This window comes from Coturnix japonica, chromosome 6 (assembly GCF_054131305.1).
Source record: "Coturnix japonica strain WE chromosome 6, WE-NBRP24, whole genome shotgun sequence".
NCBI lineage: Eukaryota > Metazoa > Chordata > Aves > Galliformes > Phasianidae > Coturnix > Coturnix japonica.
In genome coordinates this window covers 34674284-34698842 of record NC_140668.1, presented here as the reverse complement: position 1 = coordinate 34698842, position 24559 = coordinate 34674284, and the positions used below count along the sequence as shown (strand labels likewise).

The following is a 24559-nucleotide window of genomic DNA, read 5'->3' as shown; positions in this document are numbered from 1 at the left end:
AACAGCTCTGGCTTTGGCTTCTGAATTATCACCTCAGTTCTGTGTTAATTTGTAATAAGAAACACATATGGAGGTCATCTGTAGAACACGGGGCTAGGAAGATTTGCTAAAATCACTATGTTTCTCTAAATTGTCCCAGTTCACGGATCTGGTTTTCACAGATCACATTTTACAATCAAGGTACTTTTCCAAGATACAAATATGTTAAATAATTTAATAGTTTGCTGAGAAAGAACCTGAAGAGTGAGAGATTTAAATGAATACCCAAGTCACATTTTGAAGCTAAAACCTGTTGGTATAAACCAACCAATAGAAGCATGATTTTATCAGTGTAGATAATAGCCTTTTCTCTGAAATCTGTTTGTATAGCCCTCATGATTCCTGGGTATTACGTAATACTTCCTGACATCGTGATGTAAGAAAGAAAAGTGGAAATGTTTCTATGGATTCTCTGGCCAGCAGTGTCAGTAATAAGAGCGTAATGTAAGATCAAAATACAGCTGTGACAGGGTTGGAGAACAAAATGCCTGTTTCAGTGTTTCCCTAGTTTGGTGGAATTTTATACCATCCTCAAATACAAGCCTGTGGCTAGAAATCATGATCTAGCCATAAATAAATCTATTATATTATTTATTAGGTGGCATTTACTTGGAATAAGGTTGCTTCTTTTCTGTACACTAAAGCAAATATGTTCTCTGAGGTAGAAGAGGTCAAAAAATCATACATGTGCTGAAGTGGGAAAGAAAATCTGTAGAGACTTGAGTAAGAACCCAACACTTGGCTGACTTAACTGCAAGCTCCCCCCAGTTGCAGAGTCAACACAAACACTCCCTGATTTCATGGATGTTGCACATCCTTCCTGCCCTTCAAGAAATGAATTGCCACGACCTAGGACAGAAAATCAGACTCTTTCTAGGACCTCTGTTGCTGTAATATCTGCTATCAGCGTAGTTAGTGGATGACTACAAGCAAGGTCAGTTAAAGTGTTTCTTCCACAGCATGTTTCTGTGGTGCTTCAACTCAGTTTTAAATGAAGTAGAAAAGTGTTTCCCTCTTCCTTTGTGAAACTGTTTTCTAGCCCAGAATTATGGAAAATTCAGATATTGTGCAAATTCCAAGCTGACTCAAAACATCAGAACCAAGCCCCAGCTTGGTTAGTGGATTAGATGTATCAGAATTAAAATTTCTAGTAAACGGTGTAAAAATAAAATGCATGTGGATTTTCTCATTCTTGTTGCACCAGGCTGTGTCCGTATTACTCCACAATCAGAAGTTGCATGAGATACTTGATATTATTTACAGTTATACTATGCTTTTTAAGGCTTTAAACAAGCAATCGTGATCATACTTGCTGCACCCATCCCTTTAATATTAACAATAGCTATCATCTCTATATAGTATTTTATATTTAAATATATACTTAATTGTATTTATATTTAAAATTATCTTAACTACTAATAATTATTAAATAACTAATAATTTGTCTAAGAACTTTCACTATCTCAGAAATCTTATTCTCATTTTTTTTCCCTAATGTGTGTGTGTTGTAATATGGCCATGGCAACCACTGACAGATCATAGCTTATTTTCCAAGTATGTATGTTTCCTCATTCTAAAAATCACAGTATAGATGTGTGCAGGTGCAGAACTGTTGTTTTTGTTGTTTTTCTTTTTTCCTTGATACAAGAAATAGAATAGTATCACAAAGTTCTTACAAGTTTGGGGTTTTGAAGACTTGGCTCAGTGCTTGCAGATATATATCTGAGAGCAGTGGAACTGCAAAAATAACATCAGTGGATTCTTAGGAAATCCAGAGGGAATAAAAAAGTGAGTGAGTACATTTCTCAGCAGCTTATGAAACCCTTCAGTCACTTTTAAAAGTGCAGTTCTTACATTTTCACACTGGCTTACAGCTGTGTGCATAAATCAAGTAGTAACAAGTACACACACACATATTCTGATAGCACAAAACATGGGCAAAGTAACAGAATACATTGTTTTCATCCTCATCAAATTAAGGGAAATTATGGTTTGTTGCAGCAGATATGATACATTTTAAGTTATCCATGAACATCAGCAGTATCCTCCAGGAGGCAGCTATGCAGTTTCCTACTTCCTTTCACTGTTTTAAACCAAGCTTTTAAAAAAACGATTTACCAATAAAATAAAATAAAATAAAATAAAATAAAAACAACCAAATGTGATTATTTTGTTCTCATTTGATCAGGTTTGTGTTATCCTTTATTAACTCCTATTGTGACAGGCAATTTTTGCATGTGTCTATTTGCGTTACAGCAGAGTAAGGATAGCTATATAAAAAGACTGAAATCAGCCAATAGAAACAGCTCTATAAATTTTAATTAGTGAAAACATTATTCACCCCTAGATGTTTGTATCTTTGCTGAGTTTGCAGTGATCCAAGAAGATAATTCATGGCAACTGCTTTGCTGCATTTTAGCAACTATGAAAATTAATGGTTTGTGTAAGAAATACTGATTCCCCAAGACAGTGTGTCCTCTCATTTTCTGTTAATGTGTGTGTAACATGCCAGTCACATAAAAAATAGATGTTGCCAATGATTTTTTTTTCTTTTCTTTCTTTTTAAGGCCACAGTATGGTGGCAAATTCTGCCAAGGTTCCAGTCGTATTTATGAACTTTGCAATAACCAGCCATGTCCAGCCAGTAGTTTGGACTTCCGTGCCCAGCAGTGTGCAGAATACAACAGCAAACCTTTCCGGGGATGGTACTACAAATGGAAACCATATACTAAAGTGGAAGGTAATTATGCCACAGCTTTGATGGACTAAGGCAATTGCAGGAAGCAAGCTATCAGCTGTAATTCATCCATATTCCTTAGGCAAATATCACCCTGATGTAGGCAAACAGAAATTCAGTTGGCTTATTTGAGGTATGTTTGCTTTCTAGCATAGTTGAATCCGTCCTCTTATGTGATACCATCTGTATGAACACGCAGAGTTCATTTCAGTTGAGAATATAAATCTTTGTCCTTAGCATGACTTCCTAGCTATTTAATTTTATATTACATATATTTTAGTATGAAAAAACTAAAATAATAGACAACAAAAAAAATTCCTTAAGTTTTTCTGCATGGGTAATATGAGCTCCCACAGTAATACTACCAGAATCCTCCTTCCTATGGAATGTTCTCAGATTTCAAAATCTAACCATAAACCAGACTTCTCACTTTTCTACTGGTACAGTCCCATAAGAATCAGAAAAACAAATAATGTACTGACATACATCTTCTAAAGTAGTCTTTTACTAAGAGATCTTTATTTAAAGTTCGGGTGTCAATAGCAATCTCTTGTGGAATTAAGTGCTACTTTTATTTATGCATCTTAATTCTGTAAATACTTGGCATCAGATTCATCACTATACTCTCAAAAACATGGCTTCTTTCTCAGAACTGCCACAGATGCTTTGCCTCTGTAGAAAGTAGAGTGCTAAGAATAGCTGAAAATCCATCTGAATTATGAATGAAAGGATACTGTTTCAAATTTGATTTCATGTTCCTGAAAATTCTATATTGCTCTATTTGTATTAAAATTGAGCTTCATGTCAACAATTACAGTAGCATCACTGTACTGGCCAGCATAGAATTTATCAGTCCTTTATAAGTACAGTACGCTGTCTGTGAACAAGAAGAAATTTGATTGACAGTGGCTTGGGCTTTTTAGAGGAAACGTGAATTGCTTAGGGGAAAAGCTGTTCCCAGTACAAGCTTCCAGATGAACACTTGTGCAATCTTATCTTTTTAAAATTTTAATAAACATTAAGTATAATTATTACAATTCCCAATTTCACTTAATAAAAAATGAGATTTGAAACTAAGGACAAGTAGAGTTGAAATCATGGCCACATCAGCAAAGTAACAGAGTATGCCTGCTTTTACACTGGTGTTGAACTCTTTAGTCTCTCTGTGTGTGGACCATTAAACCCACACATTGTTTTAAACTGTATTTGGCTGTAATTCCACCTGTCTTGGGATCCTAATATTTCATGACACAATTAATCAATGTAGCTGCTAAATGTCATCTAGGATGCAGGAAGAAGCAGCTGGGTGCTTTGTGTTGCTTTTTTGTTTGTTTTCAAGGTATGCCTCAGGTCTTCTAATACTTTGTTTTGTTTTGTTTTTTTCCCCTCAGAGGAAGATAGATGTAAATTGTACTGCACAGCTGAAGACTTTGACTTCTTCTTTGCAATGTCCAGCAAAGTGAAGGATGGAACTTTGTGTTCCCCTAATAAATACGATGTTTGCATTGATGGAATTTGTGAAGTAAGATAATATCAATTTCTTACAAACCCAATGTCTTTTATTGTTTCTCTCTCTCTCTCTCTTAGTAAGAGGGGGATTAGTTCCTTTATAGAAAATGCAGCTGTTTCTTCAAATCTCTTGTGTCTGAGTCCTTCACTTTTGCCTTTTGGTTGCAGCAAGTAGGGTGTGATCATGGACTTGGTTCCAAAGCTGTACTGGATGCTTGTGGAGTTTGTAAAGGAGATAATTCAACATGCAAGTTCTTTAAAGGCCAATACTTGATCCAGCACAAAGCTAATGGTAAGGAAAGCTGTTCCACATGATCATCAACTCATTGCTCTGCTGTATCCCCATGTAATATATATGATTCCTTGCTCATTAGGGCAGTGGTTAAAAGTCCAGATGTGAACTGAAAATCACAAGGAGAGTGAGAGAAGAGTTCACATTTCTCCTGTTTCTTGGTAACAAGAAAGCTATGAACATAAGTCTTGGTTTGTTAATCTGAAGGCATTCTTCTCGTTTCTTAAAACATTTTCCTTTTATGTATGAATTTCCTTTTTAGAAAGATTTTAGGATTTGTGCAAGTGTATAAACAGTTCTGACTGGAATGGGACAATTGAAGTTCCCACTATGTGTATCATAAAAAGCGAAGCACAACATATAATGCCAAACAGGATAGTATTTCCATGCCCATTTTCAAATTAAATTGACTGAAAGCAATCCAGTTGTTTCATGATGAGCCAGTCGTTAGGATGAAGACTTTTCTTTAGTGTTCTGTCACAGGTCTGCTATAAAATCCTCTCACTGTGCCTCAGTTTATCAGGCATAAAATGGAGATGATAAATATCTCTTTACCCCCATGGGTTTTTTGCAAATCCATTAATTGATGATCATAAGATATGCAAATACTACAGGAGATGTACCAGGAAATTATTTAGAATATAGTTATATATCAATAGTATGCTAGGAGAATACTCTAACTGTGCTTTGCAAAATAAGCTGTGTGCAGGGAGTGCTGGAGGCTGTCAGCATTGTCTCAACTGACTGTAGAATGAAATAGGTTTCTAAATGCTCAAGAGTGCAAATGGGTCACAACAGGGTGATCCAGGGTTATATGGGGCACTGTGGGGGCTCTGTGCATCCCAGTGCCTCTGACCTCAAAAAGATTGTCTATGACTGAAGTAGGATCTTCCCTACTGTAGGGAAATACAGGGAACACATGGTAAAGCGTTTACAGTGAAACCATCGTTATTCTGTTCTGCATTTTTCTAAGGTGAACTTGCTGCTTCTTGTCTTCAGTGACACAAAAATTCCAGGAATTGAAATACCTCAGAGTTACTCTGATTACAGACTGCATAGGGGGGTTAAAATTAGAACTGGTTTCTTCTTGTGGAAATGGAGTAACTTTGGTAGGTCAGAAAAGTCGCCTTCAGTATCTTTCAAATTGGCTCAAGAAGGAGAAGCCTTCTCTGTCTATACAACAACTGCAAAAATGTTGCTTTACTTATTTTATTTCAGACTACTATGCTGTGGTCACCATTCCAGCAGGAGCACGCAGCATACACCTCCAGGAAATGCAGATCTCAACCAGCTATCTTGCAGTGCGCAATCTCAGTAAGAAGTATTATCTAACGGGAGACTGGACAATTGACTGGCCAGGAAAGTTTCCTTTTGCTGGAACAGTTTTTGATTATCAGCGCTCCTTTAACCATCCAGAGAGTCTATATGCAGCTGGGCCAACTAATGAGACGCTGGTCTTTGAAGTAAGCTTTCTTCTGTTTATTCTTCCCTTGATGACTATTACAGAATTAGTAACGACAGCTTTAGCTCTGTGCTGTAGCTCTCAGAGAGATTAAAGAATGGCGCTGAGTCATGATAGTATTCAGACTTAATTGTGTAGTCATGCTAGATTGAAAGGCCTTTCAGCAGTTCATCAAGGTTTGAAGTTTACAAAACTGTCACAAATTCAGTGAAAAGAAAGGTGCACAGAACACAGTGTGCAGCATAATTTCTCCATTGCTGCACTATGGTAACAGACATTATATGCACGTCCCACAATTGGTGTGCTACAAAATTTAGCAATGCAAAAAAAACAAAATAAATCTCAGTTATGCTATAGAGGTTAAAACTAACAGTTTCAAATAATACCTTAGAAACTGCAGGCACGCGTAGCCTTTTATTCATCTACCTTGGGACACAGATGGTCTGAGCACCACAAATCAGGCTCCTGGGTAGTTTCTGTTGATTCAGTTTTATTGGTGATAGCATCCAGAATAAAGAATTTCATATACATTCATCTCCCAGTTGACTTTGTACCACTTTGTATGGCAGATGTCCTGCATTGAGATTATGTTTAGTAGAAAGTAAATTTGGTACATAGATGGTTTGATACGGTGTCACAGAAAATGAGCCACAAGTACTTCTTTTGTGGGAAACATCTCTGCATTGGGTTGTCTTACTAGATTTTCTGTTAAAGTGTATCAGAACGTCTGAGGGTCAATGTCTGACTGAATCACCTAAGTGGATCATTCACCACATTAGTAATCCTGCTTTGTTGGAAGGCTCTAGCAAATCCCTGCTTTTTTAGCTTGTCTGTTATGTCTCTTTTGATGAATCCTTCCATGGGAGAAGGATGAAGCACTCCACAGGAGAGATTCAGTTCCTTCCCACATCTTCCAGCAATACCCTGTCCAACTCAGTAACAAACACCCCATTCTCTGAAGAGTACTTGGGGAGCATGAGGGCTGTACCCACTCTGAGGCAGTGGTTGGTGGTTCTCCATCCCATCACGTAACACCGTAACTGAACACTGCTCTCTGCACAAGTTTAGCAGGAGTGGTTAACCAAGAACTCTGCATCCTGTTTCCATTACACAGCTTTGTTCCTTTAAACTTAGAAACACTGCAAATATAGACTGTGATATTAATATATTCTTCAAGGATTATTTAAACTTTCACAGCTATTCAGTAAAGTTTTATTTTGAATACTGAAGAGCCTTACCATTATTCATACTGAGTAATGTACTTAAACATCTACATAGGCTCCTTTGAAGCTCACAGACCTTGAACATATGTTAAAGTACTTTAGGATGGACAGTTTGACATAGAAAAAAGGTATGTATTTCAGCAAGTTATCACAATTAGCAATCCCTTTCTAAATGTTAGTAAGAATATTTTAGTCGAAAGAAGAATTTTGGTCTACAAGTTACAGACATGCTTCCGTGTCCACAAATCATTTCCAAAATAGCCTCACACCAAAGAAACAAGCATACTTATGACTGTTAGGAAACGCTAATCTGAACTCTCAGGAATCTTATTTGTCATAATACAAAGTAAATTGAACAGTATTATTATGGAACCAAAGTATGAATAATAAATTTCCTGTAGATGACTTACTTGGCTGCATATCATGCAAATACTTCACAGAATAAAGATTAAAGAAAAAACGCTTAATGCCAAATACCACTTCTATTTTCATCCTATCACAGTATGCTAAACAGTTTTATTAAGATTTAGCATTTATCTTGAGGCTATTCTTCCTAAAAAAGCTTAGTTAAACTTCCCTTGTATTTTTATTGAATTACCTACACCACTGACTTTGGTAACTAGGGATTCTAACAACTGGAAATGTTAAATGTATATATTCCCGAATTAAATATATCTATAAGCTGTAATAAAGATTTCATTAAATAATTAAATAAGCAACAAGCTGAATTCTGGAAAATATGTAAAATCTTATTTGTTCAGAGAACTCCATTATTTATGCTTTATAAATAAGTAAGCAGCAAAAACGTCAATGAAAACTACAGAACACACTTCTATGTGAAAACACACATTGCTGAATACCTACTGGCAACAGTAATAGTGAAACCAATAACACTTACCAATAAATACTAAAAGCTGATAGAAGGCTGAATGATGGAATATTTAAGTATGCTGTGTTGTAGATTGGCTTTTATCTTATTTGTAATTTTCAAAGAATCCTACAAAATAAATCCTACCAGCAATTTTTTTATCCAGTTGATTTTCAGTAAGATGAGGCTTTCCAGCATCCAGACTTCAATTTTTTTTCTGTGGTTCAAATATTTTCTTCTCTCATTTTAATTATATTATATTCAACACCAATTTAATAATTATTTTCTGGATTAGATTTTTTCTAGAAGGATTCAGTGGAAGACCTGGTAAAAACTTACACTTCTGGGACTGAGAAACTGAATAAACTGCACGAGTAAATACAGGAATTTTTCAAGTGGGCACCAAATCATGATCAGAAAGACAGATTGGCAGAGCTTGTGCTTAGTTTTGTAGTCATAGTTTTGCTAGACAGTTGTGTTGTGACCCAAGCAACCCAGGTTTTCAACTGCTTTTTTGGATGCAAATCAATCTGCTGCATCCAGAAAGTTGAGGTTATGCATGTCCTCTGAGCAACATTCACAGGACAGGATGTGAGCAGTGCTTTGCAAGCATGGGTCCAGGCAGGTCTATCACATCTGTGCTCAAGGCAATCACTTTCTTTGAAATGAAGTCTTTCTCCAAAATATTTTCTTGAAAGAGACATCTGAAGCATTTAGTAAGAAAGAAGAATGAATCCTAAATAAGTAAAAACCTTGAAATTCCCTATTGTCTTGCATACCACAAGTAATAGTTCAGCCTTACAGTCATACTGTGTTTCATATTTATGTCTCATTGTACATCATGTTCCTGTGCATCTGTGTTTTTCTATCAGGTTTTCCAATAGCTAAGCTGACACATGTCATCTAATCAGACTTTGCAGTCCTATTCAGTAATGGATGAGAGACAAAAATCACGAAGTGCTTTTTATCTGTCCTGGAATTTCACAAAAACAAAACAAAATAAAACAAAACAAAACCAAAAAAACCCAACCCCAAATGCACACACATATATATATTTACATATATTATGTGTGTGTAATTATGGGAACCAGTCAGACCAAAGAAGACAAAGAGCAGCAATTCTGTAATTAAAGTAGGTTGTGGGACTGAAAATACAAACTTCAGTGGCCAAATATTTTCTGAGGAGGAGAACTTTGTGTTCTCCTTTGAACTGAATGCACAATTCAAATTGTAGGTATTGTGTGTTTCCTGAGTGCAACTTCTGGAAGGGTAAATGCAGATTTAAATGAGATTTTAAGAATTCATCAAAGCACTTTCTGGATTGTTGAAGAAGTAAATTCACAGGTGGATGATCTTTTAGTTCTTTTCCAACCTTGGGAATTCTATGATTCTATGGAGGGAAAGCAAAGCATTGTATACCAGTGCCCTTCAAAATTTGTATATCTTTCTGAAATGGCTGTTTTTAGTATTGATACTTTGGTGACTGTGGGTTTGTAGAAACCAGTAAAAGCCTAAATGAGAAATATTCAGGGGTTGAGAAGGCAGTTCCCAAATGTCCAAATTCAGGCAAAAATCAACATGGTAGAAACATGATAGTTAAATCATCAGAAATCAACACCAGGCTTTAAAATACAGTTTCTGTAGCATAACTGTTTCATCTTAAATGGAAACATACTGGATATTTTTTTAAGTAGTTGAATATATTCAGCTTATTTATTTGTTGGTCATGTAAGGTCACCGCTGCCAATTTAAAGACATCAACAGTGTTTTTGTCTTGACTGAAAAATACTTAACCTGAGGAGGGACAAACAGTACATTCATCATTCATTCATCTAGCTTAGGAAATGAGGGCTGACAGTCATCACATCTAAATGCTGAAATTACTTTCCATAAGATGCTAACAGAGCATCTGGGAAATGGGCATCAGAGGGCTCCATTGGCACAGGTCTTGTATGAAGGTGACTTGTGACTTCCATTTGCTGAAATATTCAGTCACCCTCCACCACTGACTTGAATCGAGGGACTCTGACAGTGCAAAAGAAATTGAACTACTAGGTCAACCCCAAGAATATTGTACAGACTAACTTAAAACACAATAGTTTGGTGATCTATTTGTCCATTCTATCAGTAAATGAATGAAGAATGAACTTGTATCTGATTTGAGAAAGCACTGTAACATTTTTCAGGATGAGATACAATCAGTGTCTTCATTGATGTTTACCTCAGACCTGGTGAAATATCTGATCAAGGAATTGTGAAATACCGGTGAAAAAATGTGGTTTATTTTGACAACAGTAAGTAACAAATGTAAAGGATGCTTTACAAAGAGGCAAATATTCACAGGAAGGCTAATGGATCTTCAAAGCAGGCAAATGTATAATTAAAATCAGTAAATCACTTCTTCTTTGTCAATAGGGGGGAAAAAAAAGAGAAAGAAGGCCAGGTGGAAAGACTTTACTGATGGTAGAGCTGCCACTGGGAGAAAGCCAAGTTGTAGTTATAAAACATTACATTTATTATTAGCTACTAGATGATAAATTTGTACTGATTTCCCCTAAAGAGAAAGTAAGTTAAAGAAAGCTAAGATGTGCTTATAAGATACAGATGTTGATTCAATACAACGGATAAAAGGGTTCTCCTTTAGTGAGGAGAGACTAGCTGGACAGCATCCCTGAAGGTTGTGCATTTGGCATGTGAACAGTAAAAAATAAAAAAAAAATAAAGAAAAAAAAAATGGAGACACAATAACAACATAAGATAAATTTGAAACAGCTGAAGTAGGAATGAGATCATGCAGGACCTTTCAAGGATACTCTTTATTATTTTTTACCCCCTTTTAATGACCTTAGTGGACTTTCCTGAAAAACAACAGTTTGTCATAAGCTTTTAGTTAAGATTTTGTTTAAAGTGACTTTAGAAATACTGAAAGGATAAAAACTCTTTTGTTTTAAGGTTTGGCTTAAGCAACCAATATAGATGCAATTCTTCTTTTAGTGATGATTTTCTCTACAGGTGTTCTTTAATTTCCTTTGAAACTCCTGGTGTTAGCCATGATCAAGGATCCTATGTAACTGCCCATTGAGGCAATGATCCTTTTTTTTTTTTAACTGTTTGCAACAGCTTCACACAAGCATCATATACTCCATGCTTAGATTTACACTACTGAAAACAAGCTGAATTCATGAATGCCAGTGAGATTAATTTTGACTGATCAAAGAAATCAGACTCTGGGTTAGTATGTTTGATGTTAATACATTTATTAAATGGCATGTAGACTCAGAGTGGATAAAAGCTGCAGTCTCACAGGCATCTTTTTGAAAATCCAAATAACAGCCAGACACTAGTTTTCTGCACCAACAAGCTTCTTAGCCTGCCCTTAGTGTAACATGTAGCTCACTGGAGGCAGCTCAGCTCTAACACACACCTCAAGAAATTATCAAAGGCCTACAAGACATGGGATGGACCCAGGAAATGTAGATGCAATTTGCATGCTGGGGCTTAAAGACTGGGCTCATGCCCATTTTGTAAATGATGCATATGCAGAGTGAGTTAAAAATGAAAATACATTTGCTTTTAGTACATATGGGAAGCACATCCAGATAAACAGTAATTATTCCTTTACCTGGCTTTTTGTTTAAGATCAGCTTGACTAAGTTTACCCATTTGTCCTTCACAGGGACTAGATCATTTTTACATCTGGCTAACCTGCCAGACACTTACATATATTCCTGCACATTAGACAGATTATTATGGGAGAAAGAGGAGTTTATCCTGTGTAACTTAATCTGTTTTAATTCAGTGTATTGCGAGTAACTTCATAACAACTCAAAAGCACAAAGGATCAATCATAAAAAGGCATATTGACAGGCTCTTCAGAATTCTGCCCTGCAAAATGTAGCACAGGGGACATAGGATAGCCATAGTAAAGAAAAAAATAAAAGAAAGGAAAAAGAAAAAGAAAGAAAAAAAAAAAAGGAGTCTCAAAGAAAGGGGCAGATGCACAGCTAGTTTTGAAAACTTATTGGTTTAGCTTTGAAATCAAAATTAGCAGCAAAAGGAAAAGGTTCTTTACTCAGGAGAATTCAATTTATCCATTGTTTTAACATTTTATGCCCTAAGCAAAAGCCACAGTTCTTTTTCTTCAGAGTAGATCTGGCAGATTCCAGCCATAGAGTCTGTGGTTTTCAAACTCAAGAAGCTGTAAATTTTATAACTCTGCGCCCTGCGGTCAGAGCTGCTGAGTGTTGTGTCTGAAGTCAGGTGGTTGGTGTGTTAAAGGTAGACATTAAACAGTATTGAGGAACTGGAAATGTTTAAGGAGGTTTTTTGCCAGCTGTAAATTTGGGAGCAAATGCCAGTTGGCTGAAAAGATGCTGGAATGTATCCAGTTAAGTAGAACAAGCACTGGAGGTCTTTCCAAATTTGTAGGTCTGATAACTTGGCTGTATATGCAGACTTCAGTTATTGGGTTGTTAAAGAAGGGCTTTATAATGAATGTTTGAAAATACGATAGAAAACTTTTTATATGCTCATTACTTTGGCAAAATTGTAACCTTGCAATAGCACTGCATTCCTGATGAAAACTTGGTTGAACATTATGCATTGTACAACATTTTTCAGCTGATTGCCAGGGACTTTAAATTACGTGGTTTTGTGCTGTACAATATTTTGCGTCCAGTACTTTTCCAGAGTTTGATTTTTGCCCTTTTATTCTGTAGCTGGGATGATACAGGATGCAAGAAATCTGAACGTGATGCAGTTCCTGCTTTGTTGACATATCCTCCTGTGGTTTCAAGGGTGGGAAGGGGCTCTAGCTTTGGCTCATGGCTAGGAGGAGAGGAAGTTAAAGATTTCAGCTCCCTGTTGTAAGTGTAACTACTTCCCAGTGCAGAAGAAAAGAGTGTAGCCCAATGACTTAAAACATGTACAGAGCAGCCTGCATGAGGTACAGGAGTTACACAGAGGCACTCACTCAGCTGGAGGCTGCAAGTTCCTGACGTTACAGTGAGATTGTTCTCTGAATGATAGATACTAACATCTCTTGTTCCAACATGCCAGGGATCGTTTGCTCTCTTTCCCTTTGCTGTCTTGAAGCAACAGGATAATATTGCTTCACAGAAGTAGAGCTAGATGCTGGTTTACATAAATATATATATATATATATATATATATATTCTCATCTTCTCTCTTCTGTGTTCTGTATTATGTTATTTAGGATGCATTTGCTTTGTTTCTTACATCTGCTATCAGGAAGTAAGGAACAGTTTTGGAAGACAAGTATTCACAGTCTAATACTTCAAGAGTATCCTCAAGACGTTTTAAGCTATACTCTTATTTTGGCCACTTAAATACCACAACTTCATAACAGTTGTTAGATCAGGCGAGAGCTCAGCATTATGTTTGATCTTGAGGTATGAACAAAAGTTCCTCCTCCTTTGACACATGAATTACTAAAAGACCAGACAGGCCATTTCTGCATTCTGCTTGTATGTCCTGCAAGTTTGATGTTTAGGAATTGCTTTGATGAGTTTTAATACAACAAAGAATAGGTCTCTGGAAAATTATTTCATGGTGTGTATAAATAAATTATATATGTATCATGTTTAGTTCATCTTCCTTCCAAATCACAAAATCCACTCCCCTTTTTTTAACACCTCTCCCCCCATTGTTGTTTTGTTTGTTTGTTTGTTTTTCTTGAAACCAAACTCCAATTTCCCATCTGTAGATCCTGCTACAAGGCAGAAATCCTGGGATTGCTTGGGAATACACATTTTCCAAACTGAATGAGAACAAGACATCTATCAAAAAGCACAGCTACTCCTGGGTGACAGTGCAGTCAGAGTGCTCAGCTACCTGTGGTGGGGGTAGGTAACTTACTAATATTTGATGCTCTTTGTTTTCATTTTTCTTTATACATTCATCTCAAACATTTCAGCTGTCTTTAATTTTGCAAGCATGTGTAATAATACATACACTGAACACCTGGTCCCTTTTTTTTCAAACTGGTAGCTTACAATATAGATGAAGTACCTTCATAGCGTCTCTGTGGTAGAAAGAAATAATCATGACAGTCTCAATTCATATCACTTACGGTGGCAGTCCTTTTTTCTTCAGGTCAATCTGCACGTATCTTGCTGTTGAAGTAACATGGGAATTAAATATGTGCTTTGATGTAGTTGTAACCTGGGAACAAAGAAAGATAACAAATAATGAGTGAACTTTATCTATCTGTAGAGAGTAATTGAAGACTAAAATACTATAAAGAACTTTATTGACAGCTCTACACTGATCTTCTCACTGCTTAATTACAAATATTTGAGTTCAGCAAACTTAAACTCTGAAATTCTACATAAGCTAAAGACTTCTTATTACCATACTCCTCTAGGTATTTGCTTTCCTCAGGACGTGTATTTATTCTTTTTAAATCCTGGATGTTCTGTCAATGGAAGTAATTCTAGGATGTAATGAAAGCAGAAAAGTGGCACATGGGAAAAAAAAGAAAAAAAAAACACACAAAAAACAACAAAAAGGGAACAAAAATTTGAGTAGCCTTTAAATTGTAAGTGGGTCATATAAAGAAGATTCTATGATGCAGTTGTCCATAATGTCAAAGAATTGGACTGGATGACCCAAGTAAATGCCATGCTATGCTATGCTCCTTCTTTCCTACTTCTTTTTCTTTTGAATTTTGAGTAAACACTTATCTTACTACTTTTTTTTTTTCCTAATACTTCCATAGGACACATTACAGCAAAAGCAATTTGTTTGGAAGATCATCGTACACGAGTTAATTCCTCTTTTTGTGGTCCAAGGATGAAGCCTTTAACTGAAACAAAACTATGCAATACTAATCCTTGCCCAGCACAGTAAGTTCTCGTTATTTTTCTACCTTTCATTGTGCCTTATGACTGAGTTAGCTAGCAGGGACGTTCTCTGCAATAGGCACACAGAACTGTACAGCCCGCTAGATGAACCCGTTTTTATTCTGTAATTTAAAACAGTAATGGTTTAAAAACGTTAGTTGTGTAGGCTTCTGCCCAATGATAATAATAGAAGCAGTATTTCTAATGTTGCTAAGCAAGACCTCCTGAGGATTGCTTGCAGCTCTGTCACCATGCTGGGGTTAGCTATGTGACACTGAGTAAATCTAAGTTACTTAGAGGCCCATTCTGCCACCTTTATTCACCTTGAATCAATAAGACCATTTCCTGAGTAAAGTGCTACTCCCCATGTGGAAGCTTGGCCTTCTGACTCAGATTCCACATATTAGATTAGGCTAAAAGAATCTTGTGAAGTGCAATTAGTGACTTTTGGGCAAAATACTTCATACAGTATTTTGATACCTGTAAGAGGACTATCTTAGCCAAATAAATTGTCAGCAATGCTCCTGCTCCCACAGAAATAAATATGAAGACATTTCTTATGTTAACAACCTTATTTTCTAACACATAAGAAAGGTGAGATTCAAAGGAAGACAATGACATATAGATAAGCCTTTAGAATCCAGCTGGTATAAATCTACAGAGCTCCTTTAAAAACAAAGGAGTCACGCTGATTTATAGTAGCTGTGGTAGGAGTCCTTTGGAAAAAAAACCGTTGTGTTCATATAATTAAACACAGTATCATGTGGCTTAGAATTTAAATGGAGAGATTTAAGGGTACGCTGACTGTCTGTCTTCTGCTGTTTTTTCACATTTGGACTCCTGACTTTTCAACTTGAGCTTTATATTAATTTTACAAATTAAAAAAAAAAAAAAGACCTTTTGACTTCCAGGACAGGAGATTTTCTACAGCGATACAGTGGAAAAAATTAATTGTTGCATAGGAAAATTGTTGAAAACACAGTTCAAGTGCACAAACAGCAGATGGCAGAAGAAGTGAGGAGCTCTAGTCCTTGTGTCATCTCCTGGTTTTACTGTGTGCTGATGAATGCAGTAAGTGTGAAACCAGTCAGTTAATCCCACTCCCATACTTGATAAAAATAACACATTTAGTCAGTTTTCCCTATCTGTCCCAGTGCAGAAGAGGATGATGGGGCAAAGCAAAAAGACATATATGCTTCATGGTAGTGTTGTTTTTGCTTCAAAATCCATAGTTTGCAATATGTTAAGCATTCTAAAAAATAGTCCAGTAATAGTTTGGAATTTCCTGCAAAATTTAAAGGTTACAGCAAAGAGCACAGAATCCAAATGGTAAATTATATATTACAACCACAAAAGGATAGAGATAAGATTTAAGTAATGGAAGCATGTCACATCAGAGCCCCATGTTCCTGCTTCAGCAGTTTCTTTAGATTGCTTTTAGCCACATGAATTTCTGAATACTAATTTCACATAATCTTTGTAGCCAAACACAATCTGTTTGCATGTGACTTATCTCCTGCCAGAATTATTTTTAACCAATGAGCTTCGAATCATGTAGGCAGAAATATAGTCTCTGTGATGTTCCCAGGATCCTTTTACAACATCTTATGCTCACCTCCATTTTCATGTAGTTTTGTTATGCTATAAAATTTCAGCAAAATGTTTTTCATCTCTATTTTCTCTCTCGGAAAATATGGAAAATCAGTTTTGCATATTTCCATATGGAAAATTCCTATTTCTGTTCAACTGATATAATGGCATGTTTTCAAGATCCACTTGTATAAGTATGTCTGAAAATGCTTGAATGTCCATTTTGAAATGCAGTGCAATATTGTCATGCTAAAATTGCCCTGATGGTTTTAGATTACTGCAACACAATTAATAACTTGATCCAGAAATAGAGTACAGAAATAAAAACTATTAAAGCCCCAAGCTTCCCAAATCTGCACATCTAGGGAAAAAACAGTTCAACTCACTAATTAATTATTTTTAAAACCACGTGGGACAACATTAAAAAATATCAATAAATATCATGGAAGAAACAATAGCAACTAAAGAAGAAACAAATATAGTGGGTATAATAGGCAGGGAAGAAAGTGACTAGCAGATGAATACATGTGTGTCTGTTTTGTGACTTGAAAGTGAAGACTCCAGACTTGTAAAGGTCAGTGTGGAATAATTACTGCATAGGAACAAAGACCGAGGGAGAACAAAACTACCATCCCAACAGTAAGAACACAGGCATCACAACTGCACACTGTTGTAGGATTTCAGAACTGGCAAATCTGCTCATAATTACTTATGTTATTTGAGCTAATGAAAGATACTCTTGGATCGCAGCCCAGATAATTCTGGAAAATGGAAGTTTACTAGAGGACATTAAAGCAAGTTTATTGCCCTCTCCTCTATGAAGAAGGGAACTTTCTGGACAGTTAGTGCAAATAGACTCTTAAAATTGCTTTGGATTGCTCTGCCAATCATGGCTGTCAAAAGCATCAAGGGAAACTAATTAAAGGATGTTGAATGGATTAAAACTATTAACTTCTGTCCAGATATTTGTATTGCAGAGGTCCACATACTTCTAAATCAGACATAATGTGTTCTGGAAATACATAAATACTGACTTTAATATTAATATTTCTTTGTCCTAACACTAGGCCTTTTTATATTTCTCACTACGTTTGACAGTTATTGAAGTTACTAGATTGGGTGTTAGGTTCGCTTCTGTTCCCGAAGGGATTTTACCAGAATAGGAGTTTTATATATTTTTAAACAATTTAATTAGTTTTGTTTTCAGGCAGATGTGATCAGAAAGGCAAATGGGATGTTGGTCATCTTTCACACAGTAAGAAAAGAGAAAAAAAACCCTTTCCTGTCATTAAAACTGTAAGCAGCTATTCTAGTCATCACGGAATGAATGCTGTAGGAAACCATAGAAGCCATAGAAGCAGGATAAGCCAAGAAGCTGGATTTGAGACAAAAAAAAAAAAAAAAAAAAAAAAAGGAAAAAAATAAACCAACATTTTCTGTGACATAAATTATTAAAAATCTATAAAATGCTTAAATTCAGTGCTGCATATTTCAATAAGAGATTTCAAGTAATCATTTAATCATTCATAATTTCCTCTGTTTTCTTCACCCATTTTCCCATCTAGTTGCTCCTTATGATCTTACACTGGAAGCTTTTGAGGACAGACGCTTGGATGTGTGTCTGTGAAGAGTTACACAAGGGCTGGGGACCCACCCAGTGCTTCAGTAATAGAAATACTAAGCAGCTATTGACATTTCAAAACTGAATTCAGCCTAAGCAACTGGCAGTGTTTCTTCAGTCTTTGTGTAATTTTAGTGACAGTATGCATAACTGAAGCTTGCCTGCAACTGGAGCGTACATTTGCCCAACAGCTTTTGCTGGTTAAATTCTTACTGTTTTATTTAGATCCCACATCTTCTGTCTGCCAAATTTGTTAGTCTGAGGAGATTTAAATCCTCCAAATGCTATTGACAGGACTGCTGATTTTAGCAAGTCTATTCTTTTTTGTAAATAGAGGCAAGCTAAGGTTTGACATTAATATCATTGAACGCTACCATGCCAGCATTTGTTCATGCCTACCTAAGTTGGTCCCATTCCTTCCCTGCAATGCCAGCTTTTTCCTGGTTTCAGCTTAGGCGAACCTTCTTCGAGTTTGTGGTTTTTTTTGAAAGAAAAGGTAACAAGGAAAGCAACATAACAGCAAAAGGTCAGAACTGTCCAGTGAGACAATTTCATCTACTTATAAACCTGTCTATGCATCACACTTTTGTTTTGTTCTCTCTTCTGTTAGTCTATTTGGATGTCTCTTCAGCAGCTGAAGTGACAGAAGTGATCATTCACTCTGTCTTTAGGGAATATTTTTCTTTTCCATTTTCAGGGAGGGTTGTTTTTTTGGTTTTTTTTTTGTTTGTTTGTTTGTTTGGTTGGTTTTTAGTTTCAATTCAAATACTGGCATGGTTATATGGTTATAAAGGAATGGTGATTTGTTAGATTTTCTACATACTCCACCAGCCTCAGTGGCACTGTCTCTCTCTGTCCCCAAGGAATTCCTGATTCCAGGTTAGATTCATAGGCAAGTTAGTTCTGGTAGATGTGTGAGCTGTAAATAATTAATGCTAATTTTCTAGTTGTATTAGATATATTTAATCCCAATCAAACTATTCTTTTCAAGAAAGATTAAGTAACAAATGCTTTTTGATATCAGTACATCAGTAGAGTAGATTAAGCAGAATCCCTGAATAATTCACATTTCATAGGTGACTCGTGTGTTGATTTTATAAAGTTAACTGGCCTCTTATGTATCTAATATACATTTTCTCCATTAAGCTGGTCAGCAGGTGAATGGAGCGCATGCAGCAAATCTTGTGGAGGAGGGCAACAAAGTCGTCTCATTCAGTGTGTGCAGAAAAAGACTTTCCAAAGAGAGGAGGTAGTGGCCCATTCCCTGTGTCCTGTTAGCACCCCTACACAAGTGCAGATATGCAATAGTCAAGACTGCCCACCTGAATGGAGCCCTGGACCATGGTCTCAGGTAATCTGGAGAAAAACCTGTGTTTTCTATTGCTGACATAATAAAAACTATGCCAGAAATTCTATGCAGAAAGAAACAGTGTAAACTGTGAATCAGTATTGTACAAATAGTTCTATTCGTAATGATAACTTGTAAGCTATATTTTAATGAGCCTTGTGGTCAGAAAGGAGGGCTTCCAGGAGGGGACACCTTCTGGTGCATACAAACAGATGGTTTCATAACTCGATGAATTCTTCAAAGCCATTAACTCCTGTTTGAGGTCAGTTCCTACAGCAGTATTAACTTTTCTTAGAGATGACTGGCAGCCAAGGAATAAAGAAATATTTGGACTTATTAATGCACATGCATTTTTGAATTGTGCATTGGTAAAGCTGTGATTTACACATATAATAATTGTTTCTCTACTTTGCATCTGTTAGAGTAACTCTTCTTCAGCAAGTAGAACACTGCTGCAGTTAATCTCCATGAGGAGCATAAGGCCCCTAGGCAGATTCCTGTGTGTACACACCCTGCTTCACAAACCTATGAAAAGCTTGACATTAAACCAGTCTGAGTTAAAAAGCACACACATGCTTATACAAAACTCGTCCCTGCTCTGTCTGTGACTATTGTTGCTGCTGGCGTGAGCTGTGAATTCAAGGATAAATCAAGTATTGGGAAATCTTTAGATGTAAGAGGCAGATGACACTAAACCTATATAAGAAAGAATTATTTTGATTTTTCCATATTAATTTAGTGAGACCCAAGGTGGATTTAAATTTACTGAAAATGCTATTACTCCTGTGTACTCCTCTTGGTACTTTTATTCCTTAGATGTTCAAGAACATCTTGACCTAAGCCTTCCAGGTTAAGAAGCACACATTGCTTCTCCATGTGAATGCTCTGTAATGTACTGGGACAGACAAGTAACTTTGTCTTCCAGTGTATGTGAAGGAAACACTACTATGGCAAAAGGCTGTGAAAAACAGATATGACAATTAGATGTTTAAAAGGGAAGAACAAAGTCCACAAGCTGTTACTAGGCTCATTGAACAAGTTAGCAAGGATTTTAAGGGTCAGCTGAAAGCTGCTATATCACAGGCTCAAAATAGTTAAAAGACAAAAATGCAAACTACCCAGTCTCTCTTCACAAATCTGAGAATCATTTTAAATGAAAGGCTTTTCCATCTGTTTGGGGATAAGATTACAACCAGAGATTTTCAGCAAACAGGTAATTCTGTTCTATTTCAGTGCACCCTGTTTCATGAAATCTTTAGAAAACATTTATGGTTTAATTTGTGCAGTGATAACGTGGTATTCTGCATTGGAATGTGCCTATTAGTTATTGTAAAAACACTTAGAAGAGGATGCAACGAGATAGAAAGTCCACAGCATTATTTCAGGGCTATTTCCTCATTTCATCAGAAACGGCTCATTAGTGCATTTTGATGCAGGCTGAGGCAGTGAAAGCTCTGGAATGTCTTTTCAACTGAACCACAGTTCACGCAATACATATTTATTCACTAGTGACTTGTCCTAAGCTTTGTCATAATCTTGGCAATTAACTTTGGTCAAGCATCTTAGCCATTTTCTATATCAGATTCTATCTTCTTAAGAGGTTCCTGTGAAGGAGTTATGTATAGATTCCCTAGGTAGTTTTCTCTGTCTCTTTCTTGTCCCTCCGGTCTAACATGAGGACAAGATAACAAATAGCTGAGAACATCTTGCTGTTGGAGATTTTCAGGTGGGAGGTTAGAAGTAGCTTTTAACTATGCTGTCCAGAGAAAAAACAGTTTTGCTCACAAGTCCAACTTCTCTCATCAGCAGAAAGAAAAAAAAAAGATATTGCTTGTCCTACATGGGGGCTGTTAAGAGTTCATAGTTTAGAAAAAGAAAGCACTCAGCAGATCGCTGTAAGACTGACAAATAGATGTTGCTGTTATGGAATTTCAAGTTTACTTGCATTACAGTGACAGCTACAGAACACATTAACAATGGTTTCTGTGTTCTGCTGTAAAATACGAATAATGTCAATTTACATTTCTTCTAGCTCAAATGAGTATTTCTTTCCATCACAGTGCTCCAAGACTTGTGGGAGAGGCATTAAGAAACGGGACGTCTACTGCACAAGTACTGGTTCTCCCAAGCTGAAAATCTTGCCTGAAAGTATGTGCAGCCAAGACCATAAACCTGAATCCCAGCAGACCTGTGTGCTAGGACGTTGCCCCAAAAATGACCGACTCCAGTGGGTGATTGCTTCCTGGAGTGAGGTAAAGTGGGGCTCACAGTCTTCCTTCTCTCATTTTGAAAATGGTGACTTGGGGACGCACACACAACCAACATAGGAAAAAAAAGAAAAGCTGACCTTATATTTGAAAATCTGGTGCTGTGGGCAAACCACTATAAAAGCACAGTTCTTTACATTCAGATGTAGTTAGATATATTCTGATGTCTTTGCTTTTTTGGACTTCCAGTGACTTAGCTTCATATTTCTGTTTATACATATGGACCATGGTCTTTGGGGTTTTATAATGCTTTTGTAGTTTCATGTAATTTAGGTTGTCTTGAGCATAGCCCAGCCTCCTTTGAATGTGTTTCTATAGATTTAAAAGGTGTGCTTTGCTTTTACAGTGCTCAGCCTCCTGTGGCCCAGCTGTACGCAAGCGAGAACTAAAATGTGGAGAGAAAAGCATCCATGGAAAATTAATCACCTTTCCTCAGAGAAGATGTAGAAATATCAAGAAACCTAACATAGACCTGGAAGAAGCTTGTAACAATGGACCTTGTCCATCTCAAACGTTGTATAACATGGTGTCTGGTTGGTATTCCTCACCCTGGCAGCAGGTAGGAATGGAAAGCCTTCTTGTCCTTCCCTTCCTATCCATGATGTATTTTGGTTTAGTTAACCTCTTTTTCCTCAAATTCATGAAGGTTGCCCTAAAATGTTACTTGTGCACCAGAGCAACTTGATTCCACTATTGTTTCTCAGTACTTCCTTTTCAGTGTTCTAACTGCACTGTGATTGAACTATTACATAGCTATACACACAGCGTATTTAAGGATCTGCATAGATTGCCTGGAATTCCCTAAATGCTATGATTAATTTGAGGATCAGTCTGTATTTGTTTCTACATTCTTGCAAATAAGCTTCTGTATTTCTGGAACTTATCTACTTTATGAGTCACATATCAATGAGCCACACACTCATTTAATAACATTTACATGAAACAATGTATGCCTGACAATTGTAATCAGATGAAAATGATCACATTTATCTTAAAGACAACTTTTCACGAAACACATACAAGTAAAAGGCTTATTCATTCTAAAATACTTCATAGATCTTCCTGCAAATGCATACTGCTTTTCCCCAGACACTGCCATAATTATGTTTCCAGTGGGAGCTTTATCTCTGCTCCGACAGCAGGATTGGGCCCAGAGGCTTAGAGTTCAAAAGAAGTCAATGCAGCCAATCAGGAGTGGGTTTTCTAAAACATTCAGTTTGTCTACATGCCTAAGTAAGGAACCAAATTTTCAGTTGAGTCCTTAAATAACCATACTTTCGAAAGGGTTCGAGAATGGAGAACAGATGCACACACCATTGAAAATCTGGTCCTGATAGGGATTGCCGAGCATTGACATGTCTGATCCTGACCTCTCTCTGAAAGTCTCATCTAAAGCCCTTCATAGTGTTTTCCTTTGGCTTTCATGGGCTTTGAAGGATTCTCTTAAGATGTTTTTGTTGTTCTCTACAGTGTACAGTAACATGTGGTGGGGGAGTGCAAACCCGGAGTGTACAGTGCCTACGCCAAGGGAGACCAGCCTCTGGGTGCTTGCCCCATCAGAAACCAGCAGTCCTGAGAGCCTGCAATACTAACTTTTGCCCAGCCCCTTCCAAAAGAGGTAAAACTCAGCTTTACATTCTGCAGCAACTTATATTGGTATACACAGATATACTCCATGTCCAGCAAAAATCACCTTTTTGGTTACAGCCACATAATATATATTATTATACATATTTATATTTGACATGTTCTTCCACAAATTTTTCCAGTAATTGAAGCTTTTCAGTTACTTTCAACACTACAGTATCTCTCTTCCCAGAGTTAACTCTCTTACAGCAGACGAGTATAACTGAGAGAGATTTTAAGAATAGAGATATGTTTGAAATATATATATATACATACATATATATATATATTTAAAAGTTAACACAGTGTGGTTCTGAGCTGCACCTTCAGTTTCTGTTTTTGTGAATGTCCTATGCTGGTACTCTTTTATGAGTATTTTATTTTAAAACAAGATGCTGAAAGTAACATCTATAAAACAGGCTGGAGAAATGGAGTTGGGAACAACGGTCAACCTCTGGCCCTGCATCTTGTAATTTGACATTAGACAGCAACCCCTCTCATCTGTACTGATTCATGATATTCACTGTAGAACCCAGTGGTGTCTGAAGAGTTAGACCATCCCACTGTAGTAACTCAAGACATGCAGAGTATCAAACAGACCTGAATCCAAACTAAGATATTCTGATAAAATATACCTAAAAGAGATACATGAGCAGTTTTCCTATTTTTATAATCAAATATTCTTAACTATTCAAGTACTAATTAACATTCCTAAGAAGTTCAGCTGTACTTCAGAATTTCTGTATTATGTCCTCTTCTGTCATGATACAGCAAGAACTCTTCTTTCACCCCAGCCTCCCTCTGCTATATTTCATGTCTGAAGTAATGTCTGTTACTAATTTTGGCCTTGGCCTGTTTCTTTCTTGCCTCACATCTGCAGGAGCCCTTTCACCTTTGTTATAACTGGGTCGTCAGGCTCTAGAGATCAATTATCTCCTCACTGCTCTCTAACTTTCTGTCTAAACCAGCAAAAAGAGAAGGAACCAGCTGTGCTGGAATCACATCGAAGCAAATCAGTCTCCATTATCAGCCATGCAGCTCCAGCTCAGTGATCACAGTTGAGAAATTAATGTTTCAGGGAAAGTTTGCACACTTTCCTAGACAAGCTGGGTCA

General features: G+C 36.7%; 1 protein-coding gene and 1 long non-coding RNA gene across 11 annotated transcripts in view; one reads left to right on the top strand and one right to left on the bottom strand.

Annotated features, from left to right (window-relative positions):
• Window positions 1-24559, bottom strand: part of LOC107319412 (uncharacterized) — a 173401-nt gene that overhangs the window by 26845 nt on the left and 121997 nt on the right. The window contains exon 2 of the long non-coding RNA XR_001557807.3: window positions 14222-14313. This is a non-coding gene — a long non-coding RNA (uncharacterized LOC107319412). The remainder of the gene's footprint in view (window positions 1-14221; window positions 14314-24559) is intronic.
• The window catches only part of ADAMTS18 (ADAM metallopeptidase with thrombospondin type 1 motif 18), a 66654-nt gene that overhangs the window by 38990 nt on the left and 3105 nt on the right, over window positions 1-24559 (top strand). For all 10 annotated transcript variants that reach the window (XM_085551841.1, XM_015874171.3, XM_015874172.3 and 7 more), the window contains 10 exons: window positions 2607-2779; window positions 4168-4298; window positions 4454-4577; window positions 5796-6040; window positions 13856-13994; window positions 14870-14996; window positions 19351-19555; window positions 21613-21804; window positions 22166-22378; window positions 23290-23437. In XM_085551841.1, coding sequence (XP_085407967.1) covers window positions 2607-2779; window positions 4168-4298; window positions 4454-4577; window positions 5796-6040; window positions 13856-13994; window positions 14870-14996; window positions 19351-19555; window positions 21613-21804; window positions 22166-22378; window positions 23290-23437 — 1697 coding nt within the window. The remainder of the gene's footprint in view (window positions 1-2606; window positions 2780-4167; window positions 4299-4453; window positions 4578-5795; window positions 6041-13855; window positions 13995-14869; window positions 14997-19350; window positions 19556-21612; window positions 21805-22165; window positions 22379-23289; window positions 23438-24559) is intronic.